This window comes from Lagopus muta, chromosome 1 (assembly GCF_023343835.1).
Source record: "Lagopus muta isolate bLagMut1 chromosome 1, bLagMut1 primary, whole genome shotgun sequence".
Lineage (NCBI taxonomy): Eukaryota > Metazoa > Chordata > Aves > Galliformes > Phasianidae > Lagopus > Lagopus muta.
Genome location: NC_064433.1, coordinates 79539620 through 79565452, shown reverse-complemented (window position 1 = coordinate 79565452; position 25833 = coordinate 79539620). Strand labels below are relative to the sequence as shown.

Here is a 25833-nt window from a genome sequence, read left to right as displayed (position 1 = left end):
ATTGGGTAGGCCTGGTGTTGATTGCTACTGCCAACATGAAAGTGGTGCTGCAGTCCTACAGCTCCAGTTCTTAATCAATGAGGTAAGTATATATTTACTTGAATTCTTCTATGTACGTTTAGTTGAATAAGGCAATTGGTGTATTGTAATTCAGTGATACAACTTTTCCTGTTGAGAAATTGTGCCAACAAGTAAGTGGCATACATCCAGAGGACGTTCATCATGCAGACTTCTAGAAGACTATTCTTGCGACTGCACGCCAGGAAAACTGTAATGTTTATTTACATCACTATAGAGTACTAAACAAAAAGTAGTCAATGCATGAATGTTTGCAGATAGATGTAAAATCCATTCAATTACTGAATATGCTACACAGCTCTGTTTCAAATAGCAGTTAATAAATGAATTACTTTTTTGTGTGGAAAAATATTGATGATAATTATCTAAAAGCTCAATAGATGTGGACATGCTACTATTTGCAGTAAAAATGAGCAGCTGCAGGGATTATCAATCAAACGAGCATGCTTAGCCTTTCTACATGGTTTGTCAAAATCAAGTTCAGATGATGTAAAGAACAGTACGAGACTATAACTTGCTCTATCAGAAGGTCTCTGGAGATAGTAATGCTCAAGAAGACTTGCTGAGCCTATAAATCTACTCAGCAGATTGTTTTCAGTATCTCATAACTTGACAAAATTATGACATAGTCTTAGTTCAGTTTTCATTAGTTTTCTTCCCTAATGTATGAAAACACTTTTGACAATTTCAAATCCTCAAAGCTATTAGAACTTCTCAATTAAAGGGCTTGGGTTTTGGTGTTTCGCTAGTTTATTTTTTAAATCTCAGAAGTATTTTTGTTCTGAGCTTGTTTGGAAAAGTGCCTGAACCACTGAAAGTAATGAATGAAGACTGAAACTTCAGAAATAATTCTTTATAAAAGGGCTGGAAAAGTGTTGGGGAAAAAAAGGAGCCAATATTTGAATGATCTGGTCCTTTGTGACCAGCAAGAACTGTAAAATGTAAGATTATTTTGATTTCTGTGGTGGAGATTCAACCTCTGTCATTAGTCCAAACTCTTCGGGAGATGACAATTAAAGCATGGATTATATTGTATTAGAGAAGTCTTACTTTCATAACTTGCATTTACACGTCAGCATTGAAAGAAACAGTTGTTAGGATTAGGAAGGAAATCTGATATGCAAGAAGGGAACTTTATTTCTTATCAAACCATCATTGTTGATATTATCTGAGCGTTCGGTCACATCCTCCCCATTTGCCAAGATAAAGCATTGTCTACTGTTTGAGCAACGTCCAGTTCCTCTATGCCATTGGAGCACATAGGGATTGAGCCTTTCTATCAGATGTGATTTGACATGTAGCTATAGTAACCCTACTGATGCAGCAGCAGATACCTGCCTCAACAGACATTTTCACTTGGCTTTGCTGTTGTATGGTATGGTTCTTGAGGATCAGACGCAGAACCAGACTTCAGAGTATTTCTGATCTGTAGCAAAGACACCATCCTTTTGTCTACATCTCTTTTGTCCTGTCCTTTTGATACCTGTCCCTATGTTCTCTTACCTGCATCTTTTCACAGTTCCAGTTGTGAACTCCATGTTGTCTTCATATGGCTACTGTATTATGCTTGGCATTGTCATTTGTTTGTATGTCCCTTTTTCCTTTAGTTATACCATTTATACTCACCTTTTAAAATAAGTACTGGCTGTCCTTCTTTTCATTAATCTCTATGCTTGCGTGGAAATTTGTGGGAGTTTGCATGTATAACTTTGGTTAGAAGCTTGAATTTTCATTTTAAATTGATGGAGTTTTAATTTATATTCTTACAGAAGGAAGCAAGTATTTCTCATAAATTGTACTGTTTTCTACAGAGAGATCATTTTAACAGTGAGAATGACTTGAGAATAAGACAGACCCTATAGAAGAGTGACATGTGCCGTATTTTATGTCTGTTCTAGGGTGCTTTGGTCAGTGCGTGTGCAGATGATACGCTCCATTTGTGGAATCTCAGACAGAAACGACCAGCTATCCTCCATTCTCTGAAATTTAACAGAGAACGGTAAGACTGTATAAGACAAAATAAAAATATTGTTTAAAAAAAAACACGCTTATTTTCCAGATTTTTAGTAATACATTTGTCTTTCTACAGGAAGGTATGATGTTGTCCTGAGATTTTTTTCCCTCCGTTGTTTGAACCTTGTTTTCATAGAGCAAAAACTTTGCTTTCTCTTTCTACAGCCTTCTCAGAACTAGACAAAGTGTAGCTATTCTTTTGTCAGATGTTTTTCATTTGACCTTCTATTTACTTGAATTGGTGTGAGCAGTGGTATGGTTGCTGCATTTGAAGACCAGACACAAAGCACTGTGATCCTTTGAGGCTGACCTGTTGTTCAGTACTTGGCAGAATACCTTAACTGACTGTAACACAGGATTTGTTTTTCTCTACTGAAGCATTTTATTTTTATAAAATACTGTAATTTTAGCAGAAATCAATTGTGAATTTATGAAACTACATAATTGACAAGTGAATCAGTCTCCTTTTCTAAATTTTGCTTTATCAGTACCAAATTGTAAAAACTTTGCTGGAAATAGATTCAATGAGTGATTGTTATTTTCAAACTCAGACAAACAGAAACTGAGTACTTTAATCTGTATTTAGTCACTCAAATAAAACTTGCTACAATATTATGGAGACAGAATGCTATTTTTGTATTAATATTAGGAAAAAGTTCTGTGTTTCTGTAAGGAAATTCAATTACTATTTGGAAGAACATGTTTCAGAGGATAAATGTAGCAGGGTTTTTTTGAGGGGGAGTAGTTATTCCATTCTTCATCTTTGGGATCTGTTTGTTTTTGAGTTGGAAAACATAGCTATAGTGCATAATATGTTTTAGAATAGAAGTTTAAGTGATGCTGTACTTCTCTCAATATATGCATTCAGTGTTTCTTCAGATACAGCAGCTTCTTTTTTAGGTATTAATATATTTGCTTTTGCACTGGCGAAAGATGTCAGTGCTTTACCAAGACTGTGAAGGAACAGTTTCATCAAAGCTTTAGCTGCAACAAATCTGAAAATTCTTATGGAAGGAGAGTTTTTATTTGTTGTTTTTTATTCCAATATACATCACATTGTCATTGAATTAATTAAATTGTAGATTTTTGAAATTTATTTATTTATTTATTTATTGCTAAGAAAGAAAATGCAATATCTTGATTCTGAAGATTCCATAATCATAAACAGAAGTATATCAAGTGATTTGGAACTGGATGAGAGAGGATGAGAAAAATTATAGTAGTCATCTTACTTATGTTGAAATATTTCAATCTTAGTATTCTCACCAAGTACAGAAATCATTCACAATTTGTTGGTAAGTCTAAATGCTGTATCCTAGTATATCATGGTCTGGTTCTTCCAGCCAACAATCTTTCATACAACCTGACGTATCAGTATTTAGAAGAATGCAGTGTCTGTTCAGCTGTTTGCCTGTCATTTCTTAGACCAGCATGATCATGGCTATATCAGAATTTTTGGATGAAACGAAGACATGTATTTGGGCTGTGCTTGGAGCAAAACATTCCTCTTTATATTTACCTAAACTTTCTTTTGCTTCTGACAGCCTAAAGCACAGGGTAAAATATTTGGAAGCAAGTTATTTGGAATGCTGGAAAAATTTGAATTATTATATTATATATTCTTTATTTAAGAAGCATTTTTGAGCTGCGATTTAAAAGGATCTGGGCGTATAGCTATTTGTAACAAACGCACAGCTTGTTATATTTCCTTTTGTCAAAATGTAGTAAGTTGTGATTAAATATATACTTACTAGTTCTTTTATGCATATGTTAAATTACTGGTACAATCACTGCCATTTAAATCACTTTATTAGCACATTAAAGACTGTGAGGCAAATATCCAGATAAAGTGTTATATAATGCTGTCAAATAAGTGAATCCAGTTTTAAATTACAGTAGAACTTTCAACAAGTGTGAAGAAATTATTTTGTGGGCAGTTCTTCACTTCTGAGGGCTCTGTAACACTGCTATAACTTCTTAGTTTTCTGTGTTCAGGCACTTGATTCCAGAGTGAAATCTCTTCAGTTTTATTACTTTTTCTTTTAATGTAGATATAAATAAAAAAAAATAACCAATCTTGTGTTTTCAATTTTCTACACTTGATTATGTTTTCTATAATGTCAAAACCATCGTTAACCCTCTCATTAAATTTTAGCATTTCTCTGTATAAATGTCTAATGGATTTCAGTCTAAAAAAGAGCTCCCATGGTTTTTTTCTGTGGGTATTCTTTTTATTAGAGTACAGAAGATAGGAATTACGTGACACTCAGAGAAAGAGCAAATAATGGTTGTTAGCTATGAGAAAATTGCAGCAAAATGGATGTAAGGGGAATTTGGGAGCCTGACAAAGCAGAAAGATCAAAATTGATTTTCTTCAGGAGATTCAAAGATCTGTCTCAGAAAAATGTGTCACCTTTGCTGTTGGAGCAGATACCTTTTTTTTTTTCCTTTCATCCTTTACTTTTGCAAGGGAGGCTAAAGGGAGTTAAGATTCATATTGAATCTAGAACAATACTGATGAGAGAATAATCATTTATTTTTTCTTATTTTAAATTAGTAACCCAATGAATGAGCTGATTTTTTTTGTTCAGTTGTGTAATCTGCTGGACTTCTTAGCATTTGATGTTTTTGCCTTGTATCAAAATACAAGGTTGTCATATTTCTCCTGCTATAGTTGGAATGTAATATGAAGCATGAAGAACCTTCAAATAAATATAGCCTCTGTGTTTCTGTGCTTGGTCCCATTCCAGTAACTGTAATGATAAAACTATTACTCAGAAACATGCTTGACAGCAGCATATCAATTGATAATACACAATTTGTGGTTCTGTGCATAAATAGGAAGTACAGGTAAGACTCTTGATGGATAACATTAGGATTGAGCTATAACAACCAAAAACTGTAGTGGACTTTTTGTGTCTTCTTTTTAAATAGTCAGAGCAGCAAGCTTCAACAAGTATAGCTGAGAATATACAGTTCATATATATGTACTTAGTGCAACTCAGATTTCCGTGGTCATAATTATTTTTTTAAAGTATGGGTTTCAGGTCATATTGGCTTTCATTCGTTAGTTTCTCTTACAAACATGCTTTATCTCCTGTTATTCTGAAGCTGAGCTAGCTGAGTTATTTTGTGGCTGACACTGGGGGTAGTCTTCCTTTCTTTTCTTATTTTAGCCAGTGCTGATTGGCATGTTACAAGTGAGCTGACAGCACTGTCAGTTTGTACACTGACACACTGTACTCATTGTACATGAACACACTGTAAATGTTCAGTTGGATCTTTAAATCCATCTTCATGCACTATGCACTGATGCTGTGACAGTACCTTGAATGCCTTCCTGAAGGGAAATCACCAGGAGCCTGTGTAACTGGTTTGGGGCTATGGCCTGTAATACTTTCCAATGTGTTAAGCATATTCTGGCACAGACGAAGGAGAGCCTCTTAAGTGGATAACTTAGAGCAATTGCTTTGTCAGCTTTAACTTACTGCTGTTTAGAATTCTGACTCCTACACCTAAGATTTTACAGTATTTGAACAAGGTGATAAAGGGTATTACTGGGGTGCTTGGAATCAAAGAGAAAAGACAGAGATATCTTTGGATCAGGTGACTTTTCTTTTTCGTTGGTCTGTATTCTTTTCTGATAGCAGCAGGACTTTTGTTGTATCATTGCAGGGTTTTGTATCCTGTGTTACTTGCCTCATCAAAAGGACAGCAGGAGTCTACTAAATTAATAGTGATGATGGGCTGTGCGGTCTCTGTACTAACGCAAATCTATTTACTTGTGTGTTAGGGACTTAGATTCTGTGTCATCAGCAGTTCAAGAAATTAATTCCTCTTACAGAAGAGCTGGTTAATGGTTAGTATTCTATAACTGCAAATTAATCAGAGATCTGTCATCAAACATGATAACAGTTAATAGGTTCAGTGAAGTTACACAGCCACTCTATAACACAAACATTCTAATTGCACAAAAAATTCTAATTACATGATGTGATGCTGCATTTGGCTGTTTAAAAGAATGACAAAATTCAAATGGAAAGCAATATTTCACCATACAGACCTTTCCCAAGTTGTCTCTCAGTGTAAAAAGCTAGACAGGATTTAAATTTCTGTAGGATGAGGACAGAAAAAAACAAGGAACACAAAAAAAGCCATGGTGTTGATTGGCATTCACTTCCACATCTTGAAGAAGCTTTTACAAAATGTCCATGGTGTAGTCCTGCATCAGTGCTTGTCACTTCTGAATGATGCTCAGTGCTATCAATAAGTAGTGTTGTCTACAAGCTGTTGATTGGCACATCTAATTCAAGAAAAACTGACCTCTGACATTTTTTACAATCCCAAGCATCTTAATCTGGCCTTTCTACTATGTTTGTACTTATAATGAGTTTTTAAGATAAACATATGATGCAGGAGATCATCAGAATATTCCTATATTCCTGTGAGGGAGTATACTCTTTGTATATATGCACCCCTTATTTGGAATATAATTCGATGTATTGTTAGAATGAGGTAGTAGCTACACAATCTACTCTAGCAGCCAGAAGTAGGTACTGACACTGAAGATGTTCCATGAATATCTAGTCTTTGCCAGTCTTATGACAATGTAACCACCATTGTGACACTTCCTCACACCTCATCATGGGGAAAACTTATAATGACCATAATTGGTCTACTTATTTGATCACAGAATTATCCTTATATTACTGTCATCATAAAAGTTACTTAGGCAAAATTCCAGAAGCAATTCATGCCACAACTCATATCCACTTCTGTCATTTTTATGCTTGTTTTAGTGATGAAGGATGTTTAATAAATTAGTATGTAGAAGTTGATCACAGTTAAGTGATAATTTGAGATGTTATCTGTGAGAGAGAAACTTTGTTGCAGATCAGCATACTATATATCAACACAGTGCAAAAATTCAATAGTTTCTTTAGCAGTTCAAGAACTGTTTTTTGAAATTGTAATTAAGGTAGATTGAAGATGAGAGCTTGAAAAATATTTATTATGCTTGAAAATCTAAATGGCAAGGAATAATACATAAACTGCCTATTGAATTGTTTCATGGGAGGAAGATACACAGAGTGATGAACTTTTCGTAACTGCAAAAACGTAAACTTCAAAGATTATTTCTTCTTCTCTTAAGCTGAACAGTCAGCAAAGGGCTAAAATATAAAACATAGATTAGTTTGCTTATACCAATAGTCATCAATTGTGATTGAACAGATTTATTAGGTTAGGACATTCCTCAAAAGCAGAATGAAAAATAATGTGATACCCAAATTTTTCTTTCTAATAGATGCTGAATACCATAGAATCACAAAAATGCAGGGGTTGGAATGCATCTCAAAAGATCATTAAGTCCAACAGCCTGCCTAAGGACATGCCCTACTATAGGTTGCACAGGTATATGTCCAAATGGGTCTTGAATATCTCCATAGCAGGAGATTCTACAACCTCTCTGGGCAACCAATGTTCCAGTGTTCCATGACCTTTACCATGAAGAAGTCCTTCCTTATGTTAGTATGGAACTTTGTTCAAGTGTTAGGCCATTACTCCTTGTCCTATTGCTGTGTACTGTTGTATCTGTTTTACCAAAGAGCCAAAGAATACTGTACTGCTGTATCCTTTTTAGCAAAGAGCCTGGCCTCATCCATTTGCGTCCTACCTCCCTTTAGATATTTATGAATACTTATCGGATCCCCTCGTAGTCTTCTTTTCCCAAGCCTGAGCAGGCCCAGGTTACTCAGCCTTTCCTTGGGAGATATATGTGGCCCTCTGCTGGACTCCTTCTAGGAAATCCCTGTTGTTTTTTTTTTTAAGTGCGAAGACCAGAACTAGTCACAGTATTCTAAATGTGGCCAGGGCAGAATAGAAGGGGAGGATCACCTCCCTCGACCTGCTGGCCACACTCTTTTTAATGCACTCCAGGATAGCATTGGCCTTCTTGGCCCCAAGGGCATACTGTTGGCTCACAGCAAACCTGCTGTCCACCAGGACCCCCAGGTCCTTCTCTGCAGAGCTCACCTCCAGTAGGTCATCTCCTAGTCCATACTGATGCATGTGGTTATTCCTCCCCATGTGCAAGACTCTACACTTGCTCTCGTTAAACCTCATCACGTTCCTCCCTGCCCAGGTCTCCAGTCTGTCCAGGTCTTGTTGAATGGTAGCACAGCCTTCTAGTGTGTCAGCTGCTACTCCCAGCTTTGTATCATCAGCAAACTTGCTGAGGATGGACTCTATCCCTTCGCCCAGGTCATTAACAAAGACACTGAACAAAACTAGACCTAGCAGTGACCTCTGGGCAACACTGTTAGTTATAGGCCTCCAACCAGACTCTACACTGCTGATGACAACCCTCTGAGCTCTGCCAGTCAGCCAATAGTCTGTCCACCTTAGCATGCACTCATTCATCCCACTCTTTCTAAGTTTCATAACAAGGATGTTGTGGGAGATGGTGTCAAACACTTTGCTGAACTCAAGGTGCACAACATTCACTACTCTCCCCAGCCAGTGATGACATCATAGAAGACTACAATCTTGGTTAAGGATTCCTCTTTTGTGAATCGATGTTGACTAGTCCTCATAACCTTCTTTTCTCAGTGCTTGGGGAGGGTATACAGAACAAATTGTTCTATCACCTTTCTGGGAATGGAGGTGAGACTGACTGGCCTGTAGTTTTCCGGATCCTCCGTCTTGCCCCTTTTGAGGATTGGAATGATAATGTCTATTTTCCAGTCTACAAGCACATCAGCCATTCACCAAGACCTTTCAAAAATAGCAGAGAGCAGTTCAGCAGTCATCCCTGTCAGTTCATTCAGCACATGCGGGTATATCCCATTGGGGCCCATAGATTTGTGTGCATTGATTTTGGCTGAACATTCTCTGACCAGATCCTCCTTGACCAACAGGAAGCCTTGCTTTCCCTACTCTTTCTTACTTGTAGGGTCTGTGGTTCATGAGGGCCAGTATTAGCACTTTAGATTCTCCCTTTAGATTCTGGGAGCACCAGTTTGCACAGCATTAAACCAACCTCTTGATCAGCCCACAACTTGTTACGTAGATCCTGTTCATACAACAGATTATCCCATTTTGATCATTCAGGCTATTATATCAGGATTTCCTTACAAGATAATAGTTGTATTAATCAGTTTTACTGTCAAAGGAAGTTCACATGAGAACTTCCTGCTGCATTGTCTGCACTGTAGGCAAGGCCATACAGGAGGCGCAATCACTGGTACTGAGTAGGAGCTGCTTGCAGGCTACTCTCTTGCCATGAGCTGGCTGAGTTTATGCTGCAGCCATAAGATTTGTACCTGAAGTCCAGAACATCATTGCCTGTGCCACTCAGGTTAGCTCTTAGGTGGAGGAGTCAGTGATTCACCTACAACAGTCTCTCAGACATGGTCACTATAATAGTATGTAACTCTTCAAGCTTGAGTTCACTCTTCCTCTTATTGTCCTTCACTAAATTTATCCCTCTGAAGGAAAGAAACATTCTAGTTTCCAGACTAAATTTATTTCTGTGCCCACTTTGTACCCACTTATTCTATTATTCTAGTAACTATACTATTCTGCATTGTAAGTATTTTCTCTCTCTTCTTTGCACCCCTGCAAAGCAGCTAATTCACGTCACTTCATGACCTGTTTTTCATGTGTTCTTGTTGTTTTTCTCTTTTCTTTCTCCATTCCCTTTTCTTTTCTTAGGGTCTTTTTTCTCGTATATGTTCTTACTGACCTGATGATTAGAAAAAGAAATACTTCAGATAAGATCTAGAAATGTGTTAATGACGTTGACAGTACCATTTTCTTCATAATCTCTGCAGAAGCATGTTTGCTGATTCATACCACAATCTGTAGGTCACTCTGAAAGTAATGCCTCCTATTTATTTTGATGGAATCTACAACAGATACAAAGAACGCAATAACACTTTTTGATAGAGCACATTCTCAGCTAAAAATCATTATTTTACAGCATAGTCACCACCGTTAGCAGATTTGAGTGGATGAGCTTTTCTGTTTAGTGGTGTTAGAGCTGTGTATGATTGTCCAGAACATGATTTGTCTTTCATATTGCAGTTGCCTCTCCGTTGCCACCCATCACCTCCCTGTGCTGAGTGTCAGTGAACGTCAATAGGTATCATTTTTTTCTTCATGGAGGAGCTGAACTACACACCTTTGCTTTGTACTTCCGTGTCAGTGCTTTGACACTTCCATGTCAGCACCATTCAGTCAGACTGCCCCTCTGCTGCCGTCTATCACACAACAACACGTAATAGAATATTGGTGAGAAGGTTCAACCTCTACTACCATACCGCCATCTGCCTCTGGCATCATGGGCCAGCATAATAAGATAGGAGGCATTACTTCTGGAACAGCCCTCATATATTCCTGTTAGATGGCTTCATCTTATTAGTGTCTGACTAATACACTCATTGCACTCTTTCACTGATGTGTATCTAGATAATTGGGAATGTGCTACCTTGCCTGCAATCCTTCAAGAGTGTAAGCAAAAAACGACTTAGGAAATTGAGATAATCTTTTTCCAACACTTCCACATCTTGAATTCCAATTGTAAAGTCAATTTTTTTCACAAAGAAGCCTTGCCCTTTGCATTTTGAATTTACATTTACATTTTTTGTTCTATGCTTCTGCAGATTGTCCTTACACTTAAATGTTCCCTCCTAGGAAAACTTACTACTATTGGTACCAAAATCATGTATGAAATCACAAGGGCAGCCATAAAACTAGTCCTTGAGAATCTCTCACATGGCCTGTAAAATATCTAATTTTCCACAAAATCAATCTATCCAAAATAGAGTTTTATAGTAGTGGGTTTAAAATAAATAAATAAGTGCTTTCTTTAAATTGATACGTACTATATATCCTATATATCCTATAATTTCTTTTTCTAATTTTTTTTTTTTTTTCTCCAAAGAAATTTAATTGCAATATTCAGAATAGCCTACCTTAGGTGAACTAACCTACCATATTTTACTTTACAGAGTATATCTTTTTTGAACTCAAAGCATTCATTTATGTGTACTCTTAAAGTATGTTTAGGTAATCTCAAGTAGTAATAATACAGTCACAGCAACAGAGAGGACTGAATATAAAAAAAAAACCTGTGTTTCTGTCCAGGTCCAACCTTGAATTTGAGAATTTCTGTTCTTTTTTTTAACGAAGACTTTCACAGACTTTCCACAAAGTAATTTTTCCACTGGGATCCTATCAGTGCTGTTGAGTATCCTGAATAAAAATGTTCATAAGTAAAATATGTCTCAGCAGCTGCTTTTGTACCTGCTTAATAAATAACATCTCTGAAGGCAATTAGGGCTGTTTAAGATGTTTAAGATCTATTTTTACATGGCTCACTACTTAAAGGTTCTATTTTAATGAGACTTTAAAATATGTAATAAAAATATTAGCACAGCACATAGTAATTGTTTGCAATAACTAGTCAAAAAGTCTCAAAACAGCAAAGACATTTATCGTGTTCTATTATTTACTTTTTTTTTAATTTAAATATAAATCTTCATTTTTAAATGCATCCATCAAGAATTTGGGAGAACTCATAATTAAGTATGGTTGTTAATTTGACAAATATTTTAAATGGTGCCTCTGAGCACCACATCCAAGTGGTTTTTAAACACATCCATGGATGGTGACTCAACCACCTCCCTGTGGAGCCTATTCCAGTGCTTCACAACCCTTTCTGTAAAGAAGTTTTTCCTGATATCCAACCTAAGCCTTTCTCCTGATGCAACTTGAGGCCATTTCCCCTCATCCTGTCACCAGTGAGAAGAGACCAACCCTGCTCTCACTGTAAGCACCTTTCAGGTATTGGAAGAGAGCAATAATGTCTCTCCTCAGCCTCCTTTTTCCCAGACTAAACAGCCCCAGTTCCTTCAGTCTCTCCTTGTAGAACATGTTCTCCAAGCCCTTCACAAGCCTTGTTGCTGTTCTTTGGACCTGCTCCAGCACCTCAATGTCTTTTCTTTATTGAGGTGCCCCAAACTGAACACAGTACTCGTGGTGAGGCCTCACCAGTGCCGAGTACAGGGCAGGATGACTTCCCTAGTCCTGCTCACCACTCCATTCCTGATACAAGCCGGGCTGCCATTGTCTTTGGCCATCTGGTCACACTGCTGGCTCATAATTCAGGCAACTGTCTATCAATACAGCAAAGTCCCTTTCTCTTTTTCCTGATCCTGTGGTTGGCCTTTAATTGATCCATGATGGCTCCTGAGATTATCCATTCCATGACCTTTCCTGGCACCGAGGTGAGACTGATAGGTCTGTAGCTACTAGGATCGTTTTTCCAGCCCTTTTTGAAGATGTGTGTCACATTTGCCAGTCTTCACTTCTCTGGGACATCCCCAGTTAGCCAGGACTGCTGAAGAATGATGGAGAGTGGCTTGGCAACCACTTCCGCCAGCTCCCTCAGCACTCTAGGGTGCAGTCCATCTGGCCACATGGACTTGCGAGTGTCCAGCTTTCGGAGCAAGTCCAAAACCATCTCATCATGGGTTATGCAGGGGCTTTTCTGTTCCCCATCCCTGTCTACCAGCGCAGGGGGGCTATGTTTCCAGGGAGTAACAAGTCTTACTATTAAAGACTGAGGCAAAGAAGGCAGTAAGTACCTCAGCCTTATCCTTATCCTTGGTCACCATGTTCCCCTCTGCGTCTAACCAGGGATGGAGATTCTCCCTCCTCTTACTATTGATGTATTTATATTAATATTTATTGTTGTCTTTCACCGTAGTGGTCAAGTTCAGTTCTAGCTGGGCTTTGGCCTTTGTAATTTTCTCCCTGCATCAAAGGAAGTGTGGCCAGTAGAGTGAGGGAGGTGATCCTGCCCCTCTACTCTGCACTAGTGAGACCTTACCTGGAGTACTGCATCTCGATTTGGAGTCCTTGGTACAGGAGAGATGTAGACCTGTTAGCGTGCATCCACAGGAGGGCCACAAGAATGATCCATGAAATGGACAGGCTGAGAGAGCTGGGGCTCTTCAGCCTGGAGAAGAGAAGGCTCCAAGGTGACCTGATAGTAGCCTTTCAGTATCTAAAGGGAAGCTACAGGGAAGAAGGGGACAGACTCTTTAGCAGGGTCTGTGGTGATAGAACAAGGGAAAATAGTTTTAAGCATAAAGAGGGTAGATATACGTTGGATAGAAGGAAAAAGTCTTTCACAGTGAGGCTGATTAGGCACTGGAACAGGTTGCAAAGAGATGTGGTTGATGCCCCAACCCTGAAGACCTTCAAGTCCAGGCTGGATCAGGCCCTGGGTGACCTGATCTAGCTATGGGTGTCCCAGTTCATTGTAGGAGAGTTGGAGTAGATTGCCTTTAAAGATCCCTTGCAACTTAGAGGGTTCTGTGGTTCCATGTTATGTGTGAATTCTTTCTGGATGTAACAGCTGTTTTTAATAAGGCAAGGACAAAGAAAGATACAAGATGACTTATAACCAGTCACTAATCACTTTTGCTTTCTGATTGTTGAGACTGTACAAGATATTCTCCACTTACTCCAATTCGCTCCTGAGCTGTGCATTTGAGTTTTATTACTTTATTTGAAGTTTTAAAAATAAAAATATTTTGGCAAATATGTAAAGGAGTCTTGAGATTGAGTCCGAGACTTTACTGTACTGTGGAAAACATACTGAGTTTCCAAACAAGTTTTTCAACCAAAAGTGAACCAAAAAACATCTACAAGATGTTAATAAGCTAAATTTGGGGGTTGTAAATGAAATTTACTTACGAGAGTTAATCAAGTAACTTACTTCTTGTTCTGTATCAATTTGACTGTACTTCTATTATTTCTATTATAAAACAGGCATCTCTTTGAAATGCCATTATTTCAAAACGTCTCTGTATTTTTTTTTTCCTCCAAAAGGGATGAAACAAGTTCTGAAAAACTTATTTTTTCTGTAACCTGGCCACCTCTGATTGTTTGCCTAATAATTTCCATATTGGTTTCTTTCTTCAGGAAAAAATTCTTTAGTTTTAGTAGTGGACATAATTTTGCAGTGGGCTGCAAAACCTTTAAATTGTACACTAAGCAATACGCTAGTTGTTCCTAATGCCATTTAAAAGAAGTAAATTTTTTGTCAATAGATTTCCACTTTTCTTCCCCCCCCCCTTTTTTTTTTCCAAGAAGATACAGGATAATGTGTCATGTTGTTTTCATATAGCAGCTGTGTTGCCAGATTGCTCTAATGCCAGATTTGCATAGCCGAAATTAAAATACGTACACACAGCCACACGTTGAACAACTGTCTTTTGAGACTTTAGTCACAACAAATGAGAAATCCACTATTGTAATACAAAAAATTTGCATTGCAACATGATCTCCATGTGTGGATGATCTATTTAATATCATACATGGTAGTGTTGCACAAGAGCAAAAAAAGATCATCTTTTAAAGTTCAAACAAATTCAGGCAGCATAAAATGCGGATCACTGTGAGTGAGTCTTTATTATCAGCTTCTTACCACTATAGTTACAGGAATTCTTTGCTTGTATAAGTGTGTTTTCAGAAGGTTTCAAATTTGAGTTTCAGATTCACTATCCCGTTCTCATCTATCATTTGTCCTCTGTTAGATTAGCTTTCCAGTCATGTAGTTAAGCAGTGGAGAATAAGCTACTTTCTGTACCAATAAGACATTTGCTTCTTGGAAACCACAGCACCCCTTTCCTGCTCAGGCACATGGCAGCTTTAAGCAAACTTCAGTGCAGTGATTTAGGATACTTTTCCTTCTGTCACAGTGAACTCTGGGCATTATTCCAGTAAGTCAGAAATAGAGCTAGTAATGTCAGTGTTCAGATTATCTCATTAAACAGTACATGAGCAGGAAGAGAAGAGAGACTACAGATTGCAGAAAAACAAGAGGCATTAATCACAGTGTCCCTATCTACTGAAGCATAACAAATGGGAACAGCTGGTCTCCAGTAAGTCTACATGATTTTAATTGATGGAAGCTGATAAGGGAAAAAAAACCACACATATACACAGTAAAAGTATGTGCACATACATGAGCACATACTCATAGAAATGTTTTTGTTTTTGTTTTTGTTTTTTTGCTTTGAAGTCAATTTCAGAATTTCAGTGTCATTCTGAACTAGAAAATTAATCAAAGTAGCTTAATAGATATTAAAATAAAATTGATTTTAACTCCTTATAGTAAGAATGAGTGATAGAAACACAGATTTCTGCATATAAAGGACAAAATTCAACCTGCTCATCTTTGAGGTTAGTTGGAAATTTCATTTTTGAAACTATGTGATTTTGATGCAAAAGCTGCATTTTTAATTTATAGTTTCTTTGTTGGGTGAAAGGATGGAAGAAATTCTACCCTGGTTTTTATTTCTTTATTTATTTGTTTATTAACACAACTATTACAAATGCAGTTAAAGAAATGAATCAGGAACTTTCTCTTTTGGGAACAGCATTGTTATCTTTAACCCTTCATTCTTGGTTTTTCTTTCACTGCAAAGAAATACAGTGGCTGTTCCTGTGGTCTGTATTGTCCATCACTGATTCAGTGCTAGACACGGGAGTTCCATCTTTATTTAACCTTGAAAGAAATTAATGGCAAGCAAGTGATGTACTACAAATAAGAAACAATGATTTCACAGGTTAGTAGACAAGAGAAATCGTGTACAATTCTCTTTCCCCTAAAGATGAAAGAAACAGTTTACCAACACTGCTTCATTAATTTGTTCACTTCACTGATTCTGGGAAGCTTTTTATTCCTGTTTTTGTGTTGTCAGGACCTGGAACTGATATCAAAAACAAATCAGATACCAATGAAAAGTATGCTGATTTCTTCTAGCATCTTTTTTCATGCTAAGAAAGCAAGTTCCAGTGTTGAAACTAGAAATAATTTCCTTATCTTTTTCCTTGGCTCCAAGCCCAGTGATTACACTTGTTCAATCTACTGCATTGCTATTGTGTAATACTACAGATCTAGCTGTGTTGAATGTGTCACTTTTATTGTCTATGATCTTACTCTCCATAAGTGTGCAGGCCAAGTTTCTCCAACCTGCAGACCATGAGTTGCCTGCAGCCTTGAAGAGATAGTAACAAGGCCACACACAAGATTGTAAACTTTTAACATTAATATAGGATTTTTAGTGATATTTTTCATAAGTCTTTTCTGCACAGCTTGAGTGCAAACTGTGTAGGCAACAATGGAATGCTGTAGAGGGGAAGGTGCAGTGCAGTGCTAACTGTGCCTCTCGCACCTGCCACACAGTTGAATCAAAACCTGTGTGTATTGTGCACCACATGAGCTTGTGCTACTTTGCAAGAGATCACCAGTAGCAGTATTTGAACCTATCTACATGTGTGTGTCTATGAAGACACGTGTTTTTTGTTATTAAGCAGACACGTAAGTTTTCTTTTTTAATTACTAATCTTGTATTATTTTATAAAATAACTTAATAAGTTATTCTCATTCACTGTGGAAAACATATCCAGAATACTCATACCGTGCTGACAATTTCTGTAATTGTCAACATCTCAAAAAGCTCACAAAAAGTAAAATCTGCAATGTTTTCATTAGTTTTGCAATATGTATTTGATTAATGTTTCTGCTACTCTGACCAGATGAGGCAATAGACAAGTAATAATCATCTAAACAAAAAAGTGCTAACTTGCTAATCCAAGCATGCTGAAAGTGGATTTGCAGAGGATTCACACTGTGCCTACATTTATTCACTTTTTTTCTCAGAATTTGTAAATTCTCTGAATTGTGCATTTATTAACTTTTTTTTTCAATCAACTTTTTTTATTTTTGCATGAAAGTGACATAATAATTTAAATTACTTTCTATTAACTGCCTCTTGTACGTCTCATTTTTGTGTAAATACAATATTTCAGTAAAGGACATAATGAAAAATGTATGGATCTTAAACACTTTGAAAGCAGCAGTGGACCACCAGCCAGCTGATCAGTCTAAATAATTTCAGAAGAATAGCTGCAGAGGCTGTTCTACTTTATCAAAGCATTTTTCAAAATGTTTATTATGTCTATCAGCATCATTTTAATAAAATTAAACTGTATATACATCAAGTCATAATGTTTTCTCAACTTTTTTTCTAAGTGGAATTTATAGAAGCTCTGGATGTGTTTGTGTGCAAATAGAATCCCTTTGTTATGATGTATTTGCATTTAAATTGCATTTTAGATATGAAATTCTGATTTATTGGACTTCAGCAATCAGTAGGGAATCTTTCACTGTTGAAATCTTTAAGCCAAGATAGATGGCCTTTAGTAAGTTGTTCTAATTGATGCAATAATTATTTTGAAGAAAACCTGTGTTCTGTATTCAGGAGAATAAGAGAGGAGCCCAGAACATTTATTTCTTAAATTACAATCTACAGATTAAATTATCAGTGTTGTGCAAATAATGACCATGGAGCCAGGAGAGGAGCTGTAATCACTCTAACTGAAAGGTAGTCTCCTGAGGCGTGCTTGACTTTTGTAGGAAGGAGATTGGCTTCCTCAGCAGCTGAACTTTTCAGTGCTGGGACAACACTGGGTGTATGACAGTGACTTCGTAGTTCTTGAGAGAAGGTGAGTGGCCAGGAGCACAGTGGGGCTTGCATCCATCAGTTACTCATGTTCCTAAGGTTAATGCTCCTGCAAGTTTTGTTTTCCTCTTCTCCTCTTCCTGTTTGAGCTCCCTGTCTGTAAAATGAGGAGATTTCGTAGAATTGTAGATGATCCTAGGTTGGAAGAGACCCATGAGGTCATCAGGCCCAGCTCCTAGCTCCACACAGAGCCACCCAAAAAGCCGACCACACGAGAGCGTTGTCCAAATGCTTCTTGAACTCTGGCAGCATGGGGCCATGCTTGATTCCCAGAGGATCCTGTTCCAGGATCTGAGCACCTTCTCAGTGAACATTTTCCTGATATCCAAACTGAACCTTCCCTGTTGCAGTTTCATGCCATTCCCTCGGGTTCTATCGCCATCACTAGAGAGAGGAGCTGTAGGCCACAAGGAGGTCTCCTCTCATTCTCCAACTCTCTGGGCTGAACAAACCAAGGGACCTCAACCTCCTCATACATCTTCCACTCCAGATCCTTCTCCATCTCATAGCCCTCCTTTGGATGTCATCTATTCAGAGAGCCCAGAGAGTGTAGTTTATTTTTATAGATTTCTGTTGGAGTATTTGTGCAATATTTTGTTTTTAGTAGGAGCTTACAGAAACTGTTCAAGTGTTCAGTGTTAAGCATAAGGGCTGCACATATTGTTTGTTTTTCCATACATAAGATTATCAATACAAGTGGAAAAAGCGTAGTATAAATTCACTTGCAATTTTGATGTAAAGTGATGAGCAATTAGATAATTAAATTGGAATAATTGTTCCTCATTCCGACAGAAATAAATTTTTTTCTCTCTGCTTCTGAACCCATCCCCCAGAAAAAGTATTCCAGGAAAATTTTGCATATTAAAAGCGGAAAAAAATAATACAACAGAGACAGAAGTAAATGCTCTGGAAGTCATATTTTATTTTTCCCAGAAGAGTATCATTTGTGCAAAAAAGATTATTTTAAGCCATCCGAGTGTTCTTGCTAGTATTTCAGAGAACATAGCAATCTAAATTATTTTAATATTTCAGTATTATACTCATACACAATGAAATCTTTTTGGTCAGAGTTGATAGACAGTACGTTCTGAAAAACACACCTTTTCAAGGGCTGCTACTCAGGGTAAGTTCCTTTTAAAATGGGGTTTTAATTTTTGACAGTGCCTCTCAAAATTAGACCATTGTTTCCCTTATGTTGTTTATATAAGTTTAGAAGCAATCTCAAGACTTAAATACATTTTGACTGATATTAGTTTGTCACCTGTTTAGTTTTTTTTTAATTTATTATATTTTATGTTCTACTTTGGGATTTGGTTATGTTGAAAAACTGATATATCTTAGCGCATTTAGCAGCACAGGAACACCTTTCAAGATATCAGCTCATATTTCTTACTATTTCTTATCATGATTGATTAGATTCATACCTTATACCTTACTCATACCATATCTTTGATGCTGGCTTGAGGCTAAGAATGTATAATATCCACAGTTCAGGGTGGCTTTCTGTAAGTGGTCAGTGTTGAGCGGATTCTGAGGTCTCCATTTAATTGGATTCCATATTACCTCAATCAGATTGACAATCTGATTAAATTTTTGCAGAAACATTTTATACTTGCATAAATCACTCCAAACCTGCCTTCTTAAGAAGAAAAATAGATTTTTTTTTTCTTTTTTTTTTCTTTTTTTTTTTTCTGGTACATTGATCTTTTGTAGAGGTGTCAATGTAATTTGCTTCTGGTATATATGTCTAATACAGGGATTCCTTTCATCCAGAATAAATCCAACAATATGAGACAGCATTGTTTTTTGTTGAAGAAATTACTGTGTACTTACTGAAACACAAGATGATCATTAAAAACCTGAGTCTCAGTTCAAAGCTTTCAAGCCTTAAAGTTAATATTCTCTATAAAAGTGAAAAGTCAATAGTACAGAAAGTAGTATGCATTTAATTTACATAATGAAAAAGGAAACTAAATTACTACATAATATAGAAGAAAACTATGCAATGCAGTATGAAAATCATGTGGCTTTGTTTGGTGAAGCCTGACATTGTATTGTATTAAAATGCCTAATAATTCCATAACTTTGTGCTCTAGTATGCATTTAATTTTAAAAATAAATATGTTTGTTACATACAGTGTATATAACTATGTTTCTGTTTTGAGTACAGTCTTTTAATTATTGTGTCTGATGGTTTAGTGTTTTGGGGGATTATTTTACAGTTTTCTGCTTTTCTTTTTAGAGATAGCTAGGGAGGTCTTGCTAGTAGAAGATTCATGGTGTAGTTTTCATTGTGGAAAGAGGAATGCAAATAATAATTTCTTATCTGGCTGTCACATACGACTATCACATCAAAATGAAGTTATTAAAGAGGAAGTAATTGAGCTTAAGACAATAGTAAATTTTTTTTGTTATTATCTTCATTCTTTAGCAACATTTCTTTCTCTTCTGGTTAACCATACTATATATCGTAGGTACCAGTAGCTACAGCAGCTGGATATCAGATAGACCAGTGGGAAAATAATTCTTGTAACTGTTTGTCAGTGATGATGGTCACCCTCAGAGAGTTGTGGTCAGTGGCTCAATGTCCAAGTGGAGATCAGTTATAAGTGGTGTTCCTCAGGGATCAGTGCTGGCACTGATGCTATTTAACATTTTTGTCCACGATATGGACAGTGGGATTGAGTGCACTTCAGCAAATTTGCAGATGAAACCAAGCTGAGTGATGCAGTTGACACATAGGAGGGAAGGAATACTATCCAGAGGGATTTGGACAGGTTTGAGAGGTGGGCCCATGCCAACCTCATGAAGTTCAACAAGGCCAAATGCAAGGTCCTGCGCCTGAATCAGGGCAATCCCAAGCGCAGATACAGGTTGGGCACAGAATGGCTTGAGAGCATTCCAGAGGAGAAGGATTTGGGGGTTTCTGTTCATGAAGGCTCAACATGTGTATTTGCAGCTCAGAAGGCCAACTGTATTCTGGGTTGAATAAAGAGAAGCATGACCATTAGGTCGAGGGAGATGATTCTGCCCCTCTGCTCCCATGAGACCGCACCTGGAGTAATGCGTCCAATTCTGGGACCCCCAGCACAAGAAGGATGTGGAGCTGTTGGAGCAGGTCCAGAGAAGGGCCACAAAGATGATCACAGGGATGGAGCACCTCCCCTGTGATGACAGGCTGAGAGAGGTGGGGTTCTTCAGCCTGGTGAAGAGAAGGGTCCAGGAGGACTTTATCAGCAGCCTTCCAGTACCTGAAGGGGGCCTACACAAAAGGTGGGGAGGGACTTTTTATAAGGACACATAGCAACAGGATGAGGGGAAAAGGCTCTAAACTGGAAGAGGGTAGATTTAGACTAGACATTAGAAAGAAATTATTTACTGTGAGGGTGGTGAGACATTGGAACGGGTTGCCCAGTGATGTTGTGGTTGCCCCCTCCCTGGAAGCATTCAAGGCCAGGCTGGATGGGGCTTTGAGCAACCTGGTCTAGAGGGAGGTGCCCCTGCCTATGGCATGGGGTTGGAACTAGGTGATCTTAAAGGCCCCTGCCAACACAAGCCATTCTATGATTGTATGGTTACTTTAGTCTGATTCTGCTTTTACAAGCAAGATCTTGCTGTTGAAACATTATGTCCTTGAAATTTTAAACGGAAGATAGGCAAATGGAGGTAATACAAAAGCTGGAACATAAGAAGCCCATTTGATTTGATGATTATTGTAGCGGAACATACTGGAGATTATAGCATAGAAACAAATTTTAAAAGGAAAACCAAAGCAATCTAGCATTGTCTGTGGTGATTTTGAGACTATATTTCATAATTGTATTATTGGATTCAGCCTTGTACTTTCGAGATCAAGTTTTCTGCCATAAAATACTTCTTGCTTGTGGATTGATTTATCTGAGTACTGAAATTCATTGTGATTCTAGACTCGAACTTGCTTAGGCTGACAACTGGATTGCAAGAATTTGGACTGGAAGTATTCAAGTCAGCTAGAAGTCACTTTGTAACTTTGTCACTTTGTTATTTCTCAGTCTCAAGAGAGCCATTTTCAACACTTTGAAAGTCACAAATTTTATTTCCTTATAACTTAATAGTTTACTACAAGCAAGTGCTGAATGAACATTAATATGAAGTGAGTAAGAGAAGAGTATCTCAGCCAGTAACTAAGGAGGTTTTTGCATGGGCTGTAACCTAACAGCGCACACATATGCTGCTTTGGAGTGCATGAAAGAGAAGTAGATCTAGTATAGAAATACAGCAGATAAAAATTCAGACTCAGTATGAATCTAACCAAAGCGTAACAAATGATGCTGCTAAAAAAAAGGCAACAGAAATTGAGATGTTTGAAGGATCCAGGGAGGCATAAAAGCAAGCTTAACATTTGTAAAACTAGGAAGTGAAAAGAGCAGATTGCTCTTTGAATCTTTTATGAACAGAATAATGAAGCTAACAGGTTCCAGCAAGGGATATGTTGGTGGCATAGATCTCCTGCATTTTTTTTTTCTGTCAGATACTTGTTGATTTGACTGTGCTCACTGTGTAAGTACAAAGTTTCTCCTTGAAAGTATTTTCATTTATGCACATTGAACTGTAGTTCTCACTCCCAAATCAATTCTCTTGAAAAACTTGGTTTGTTCCCAACTAAAGGCTGTGGAATTATTGCCAAAATTAGGTGAGTAATGAGAAAATATAGCCTTGTGCAAATGGAGAGAACAACGTTTATATCATACTTGAGTCTCACTTGAATCAAGAAAACAAGATTTCCATTTCATTCCTTTGTAATGAATTCAGATTGTTCTAGCATAAGAATAAGAAATTGAAATATTTATTGTCTTGAATGCTGTTTGTTTATGGGGAAGGGAGATGTTAGGAACAAAAATTATTGCATAGTGATTACATCAAGCTTGTATATAAAAGCTGGAAATAGCCTGATTGTGGAATCAAATGCTAAATATAGTAACATATGGCATAGCAGGCTAAATAATCGCTTTTTCTCAAAATTATTGAGGCTGTATCACCAGATCAAATAAAGTTTCAGCCTATCTAGATAGCATTTTAGCAGCAGATGGTTTTACATCTCCTATATTTGTTTTTTTGCTTGCATGTATGCAATATTTGTATAATAACTATAATAATGAAAGGAGCCTGAATCTATTGATTCAATGTAACTGAAAATTTCTGTATATATTATCATGTGAAACTGCCTTGATGTTTTCCAAGCTAATGTGTTACTGGCTCATCACCCTGTGGGAATGATACAAACATAGGATTCAGTTGTCTGTGATGTAATGTTTAACTGCACTCAGTACTGATATTATCTAGTGCCCTGTTCTCCTGGACAGCCAGTGAAGTGAACACTTTCTTGTATGAATGATGGTCAAGTGATATGACATTTTTACCCCATTCTTAATAAAACTGGATAGTATGGCCCTGTTTTGTTTCAGGTTATCTTTTATGATTTTTCTGCAGAGGATGTCCAAAACTGGACATTCTTCAGAATGCTGTGCCTGCTGTTCCTTCTTGAAGTTTTAAAATGGAAAGAAAAGTTATTTTCTCTATAAAAGTGTTTAAAAATTTGTTGATATGGTGTTCAGTCAGTTTTTTTTTTTGTTGTTTGTTCTGTTTTTCCTTTGCAGAATTACTTACTGCCATCTACCTTTCCAGAGTAAATGGCTTTATGTTGGAACAGAGCGGGGAAATACACACATTGTAAATATCGAGTCCTTCATTCTTTCTGGATATGTTATCATGTGGAACAAAGCAATAGAACTGTAAGTGCAGATTTTTTTGTATTTGTGACTTTCATTGCTGTCTTTGAATGCTTTTTTTTTTTTTTTTTTGGTAAGGGAAAATGCTATTTGGGAGCCTGTTTAACTGTCAGGTACCATGAAATACAGATAATCATTACTATCATAAATTCAGACTTTGATATCTTCATAATTATGTATATCAACATACAGGGGCTGCTCCAAAAGTAATGCTTTCTATCTTTTATGTTATGTTAGCTATGAAGTCAGAGGCACAAGGTGATGGTATGGAGATAGAGACTGAACCTTCTCACCAATATTCCACTACATGTTGTTGCCATGGGAAAGATGGCAGCAGAGGGGCAGTCTGACAAAATGCCGTCTGACATGGGAGTGCAGGGGAAACAAAGTTGTGTCACTGAATTGCTCCATGCAGTAGAATGGCACACACTGACATTCACCAATACTGACTGAATGATTATGGAGACCCAACAGTGAATGTGAGCACAGGGAGGCGGTGGGTGGTGCATTTCAGCAGTGGTGACAACCATAATGTGTCACTTCTGCTGGTGTAGATTTTTATCAGCACAGCGTGCAGGCTCTTGTTCAGTGATGGTGAAAATGCACAGCTAATGGTGGTGACTTTGTTGAAAGTTAGCATTTGGTAAGTAAGAATTTGTTCTATGAAATAGTATTCTTGTGCTCTTTGTAGTTGTTATCATTTGCATGAAAATAAGTAGGAGACATTACTTTCAGAGCGACCTATGTATACTGATATTCATATAATTATTTTGTCTGCCATCACTGTGTTTCCAAACATCATCCAAGGAGAATAGTGGAATATTATTGGCCCTAAGACTTCATGAAGAACTTTGTGAAAAACTTTTCTCAATTGAACAGCAGAATTATTTAGATGAGAAAGAGCTGGAGTTCTCTGGACCAAACCTCCTGCTTAAAACAGGGTTAATTTCAAAGTTAAATCTTGCTCATCTCAGGACCTGATGATCTTTATGCAGAGTTGTTGTTGAACTGTTAGGAGAGGTAATGAACTAATGTTGGTGTCTGATAAATGACAATTCTCTGACAGGCTAGCTCAGGTTACTTGTGCCATGTGTACGAAATGGAGGGAGACGTAGAAATCTGACTGGGATAAATCTATGTTTCATACAAGGAAAAACCTTGGCAGAAATGAAAAAGTATTTCTCAGTTGTTTCTTCTGTGAAATTCCGTAAAGAAAAACTGCTGTTGACAAACTCATGGTACTTCATGCACGTTCTGAGACACTTCTTATAGAGACAGCTGTAACCTTAGGTAGTGAACTGAAGTTAACCAAGCTCAGTGAACAAGGGACATTACCTGAAAATAATACATTTCTTCAGTGAAAAATGTGAGAGAAATAAGGGCTGTGTACCAATAAATTTCAGTATTGAGTTGTTGAGATAGGCTAGCTGCAGAGGCTACTTCTCTAGAACCTTTTAGTGAACAAGTAGCCTCTCTTATCTTCTTTGCACTGCTTGTGCAACAGTGTATTTAAGTTTTTCAAAATTTTTCTTCCAAAAAGCTGTTAAGGATAAAGATTACCTAGCATTTATGCCTTGTGACTGCAGCTATTTGAGGATACTGTGTGTGATTACAGTAATTGTTTCTTCTTCTAAAAAGCTGGCTTGTCACTTACTGTTTGGTCACAGTTGAGCATAGGTATTCATTGCTTCTATGAATTTTACAAGTATACCTTGATCCCTATAAGAAGTATGCTAGCCTATGACTGTATCCTCTCCATTTAATCTCCTCATGTACTTCTTGGTGTTGGAAGAAGTTGTCATTGCCTGCAATTACACAGGTAAATAGAGGGATACTGTGTGTCCCTGGACTAATTTTCTGCACTAGAATAAGAAATTGGTGGGCAGTGTTGATGTTTGCCACAGCAATCCGCCTTAACAGCTGCAATGGCACTGCTAATATTGAAGCTATGTGACTTTTCCTGGTGAACTTATATGACTTCTGTCTGGAATATGAGATATGGCTACTACTGTATCTCAATAAAGGGTTAATTTCAATCCTTCCAGTTTTCTTGCAGGAAAAGATGTAACTTTTAGATTACTTTTTAAAGGAAATGCAATGAATTGTAAGTGTATTTGGTAAGCGTGCTCTTAGTAGATTTTCCTTTATGATTATGATTTCCTTTATGATTTATCCATTGAGCTGTAATGTAGAAAGGGCAATTTTGTCTTGGGGCATGGATATATTCCAATATTTTCATTTTTGTTTTAATCTTCTAAGTTTAGTATAATTTATACACTTTACTTTCACGTGAGCGTGTAATAATTCATGTTGAAGGCCTCTCTGGAATTCTCTGGACCAAACTCCTGTTTTCAGTAAGATGAATTATAAAC

At 37.2% G+C, this 25833-nt stretch overlaps 1 protein-coding gene across 10 annotated transcripts in view; it reads left to right on the top strand.

Moving 5' to 3' along the window:
- STXBP5L (syntaxin binding protein 5L) overlaps positions 1 to 25833 on the top strand; it is a 175612-nt gene that overhangs the window by 61507 nt on the left and 88272 nt on the right. For all 10 annotated transcript variants that reach the window (XM_048941456.1, XM_048941486.1, XM_048941435.1 and 7 more), the window contains exons 3-5: positions 1 to 82; positions 1977 to 2077; positions 23330 to 23464. In XM_048941456.1, the coding sequence (XP_048797413.1) occupies positions 1 to 82; positions 1977 to 2077; positions 23330 to 23464 (318 nt within the window). The remainder of the gene's footprint in view (positions 83 to 1976; positions 2078 to 23329; positions 23465 to 25833) is intronic.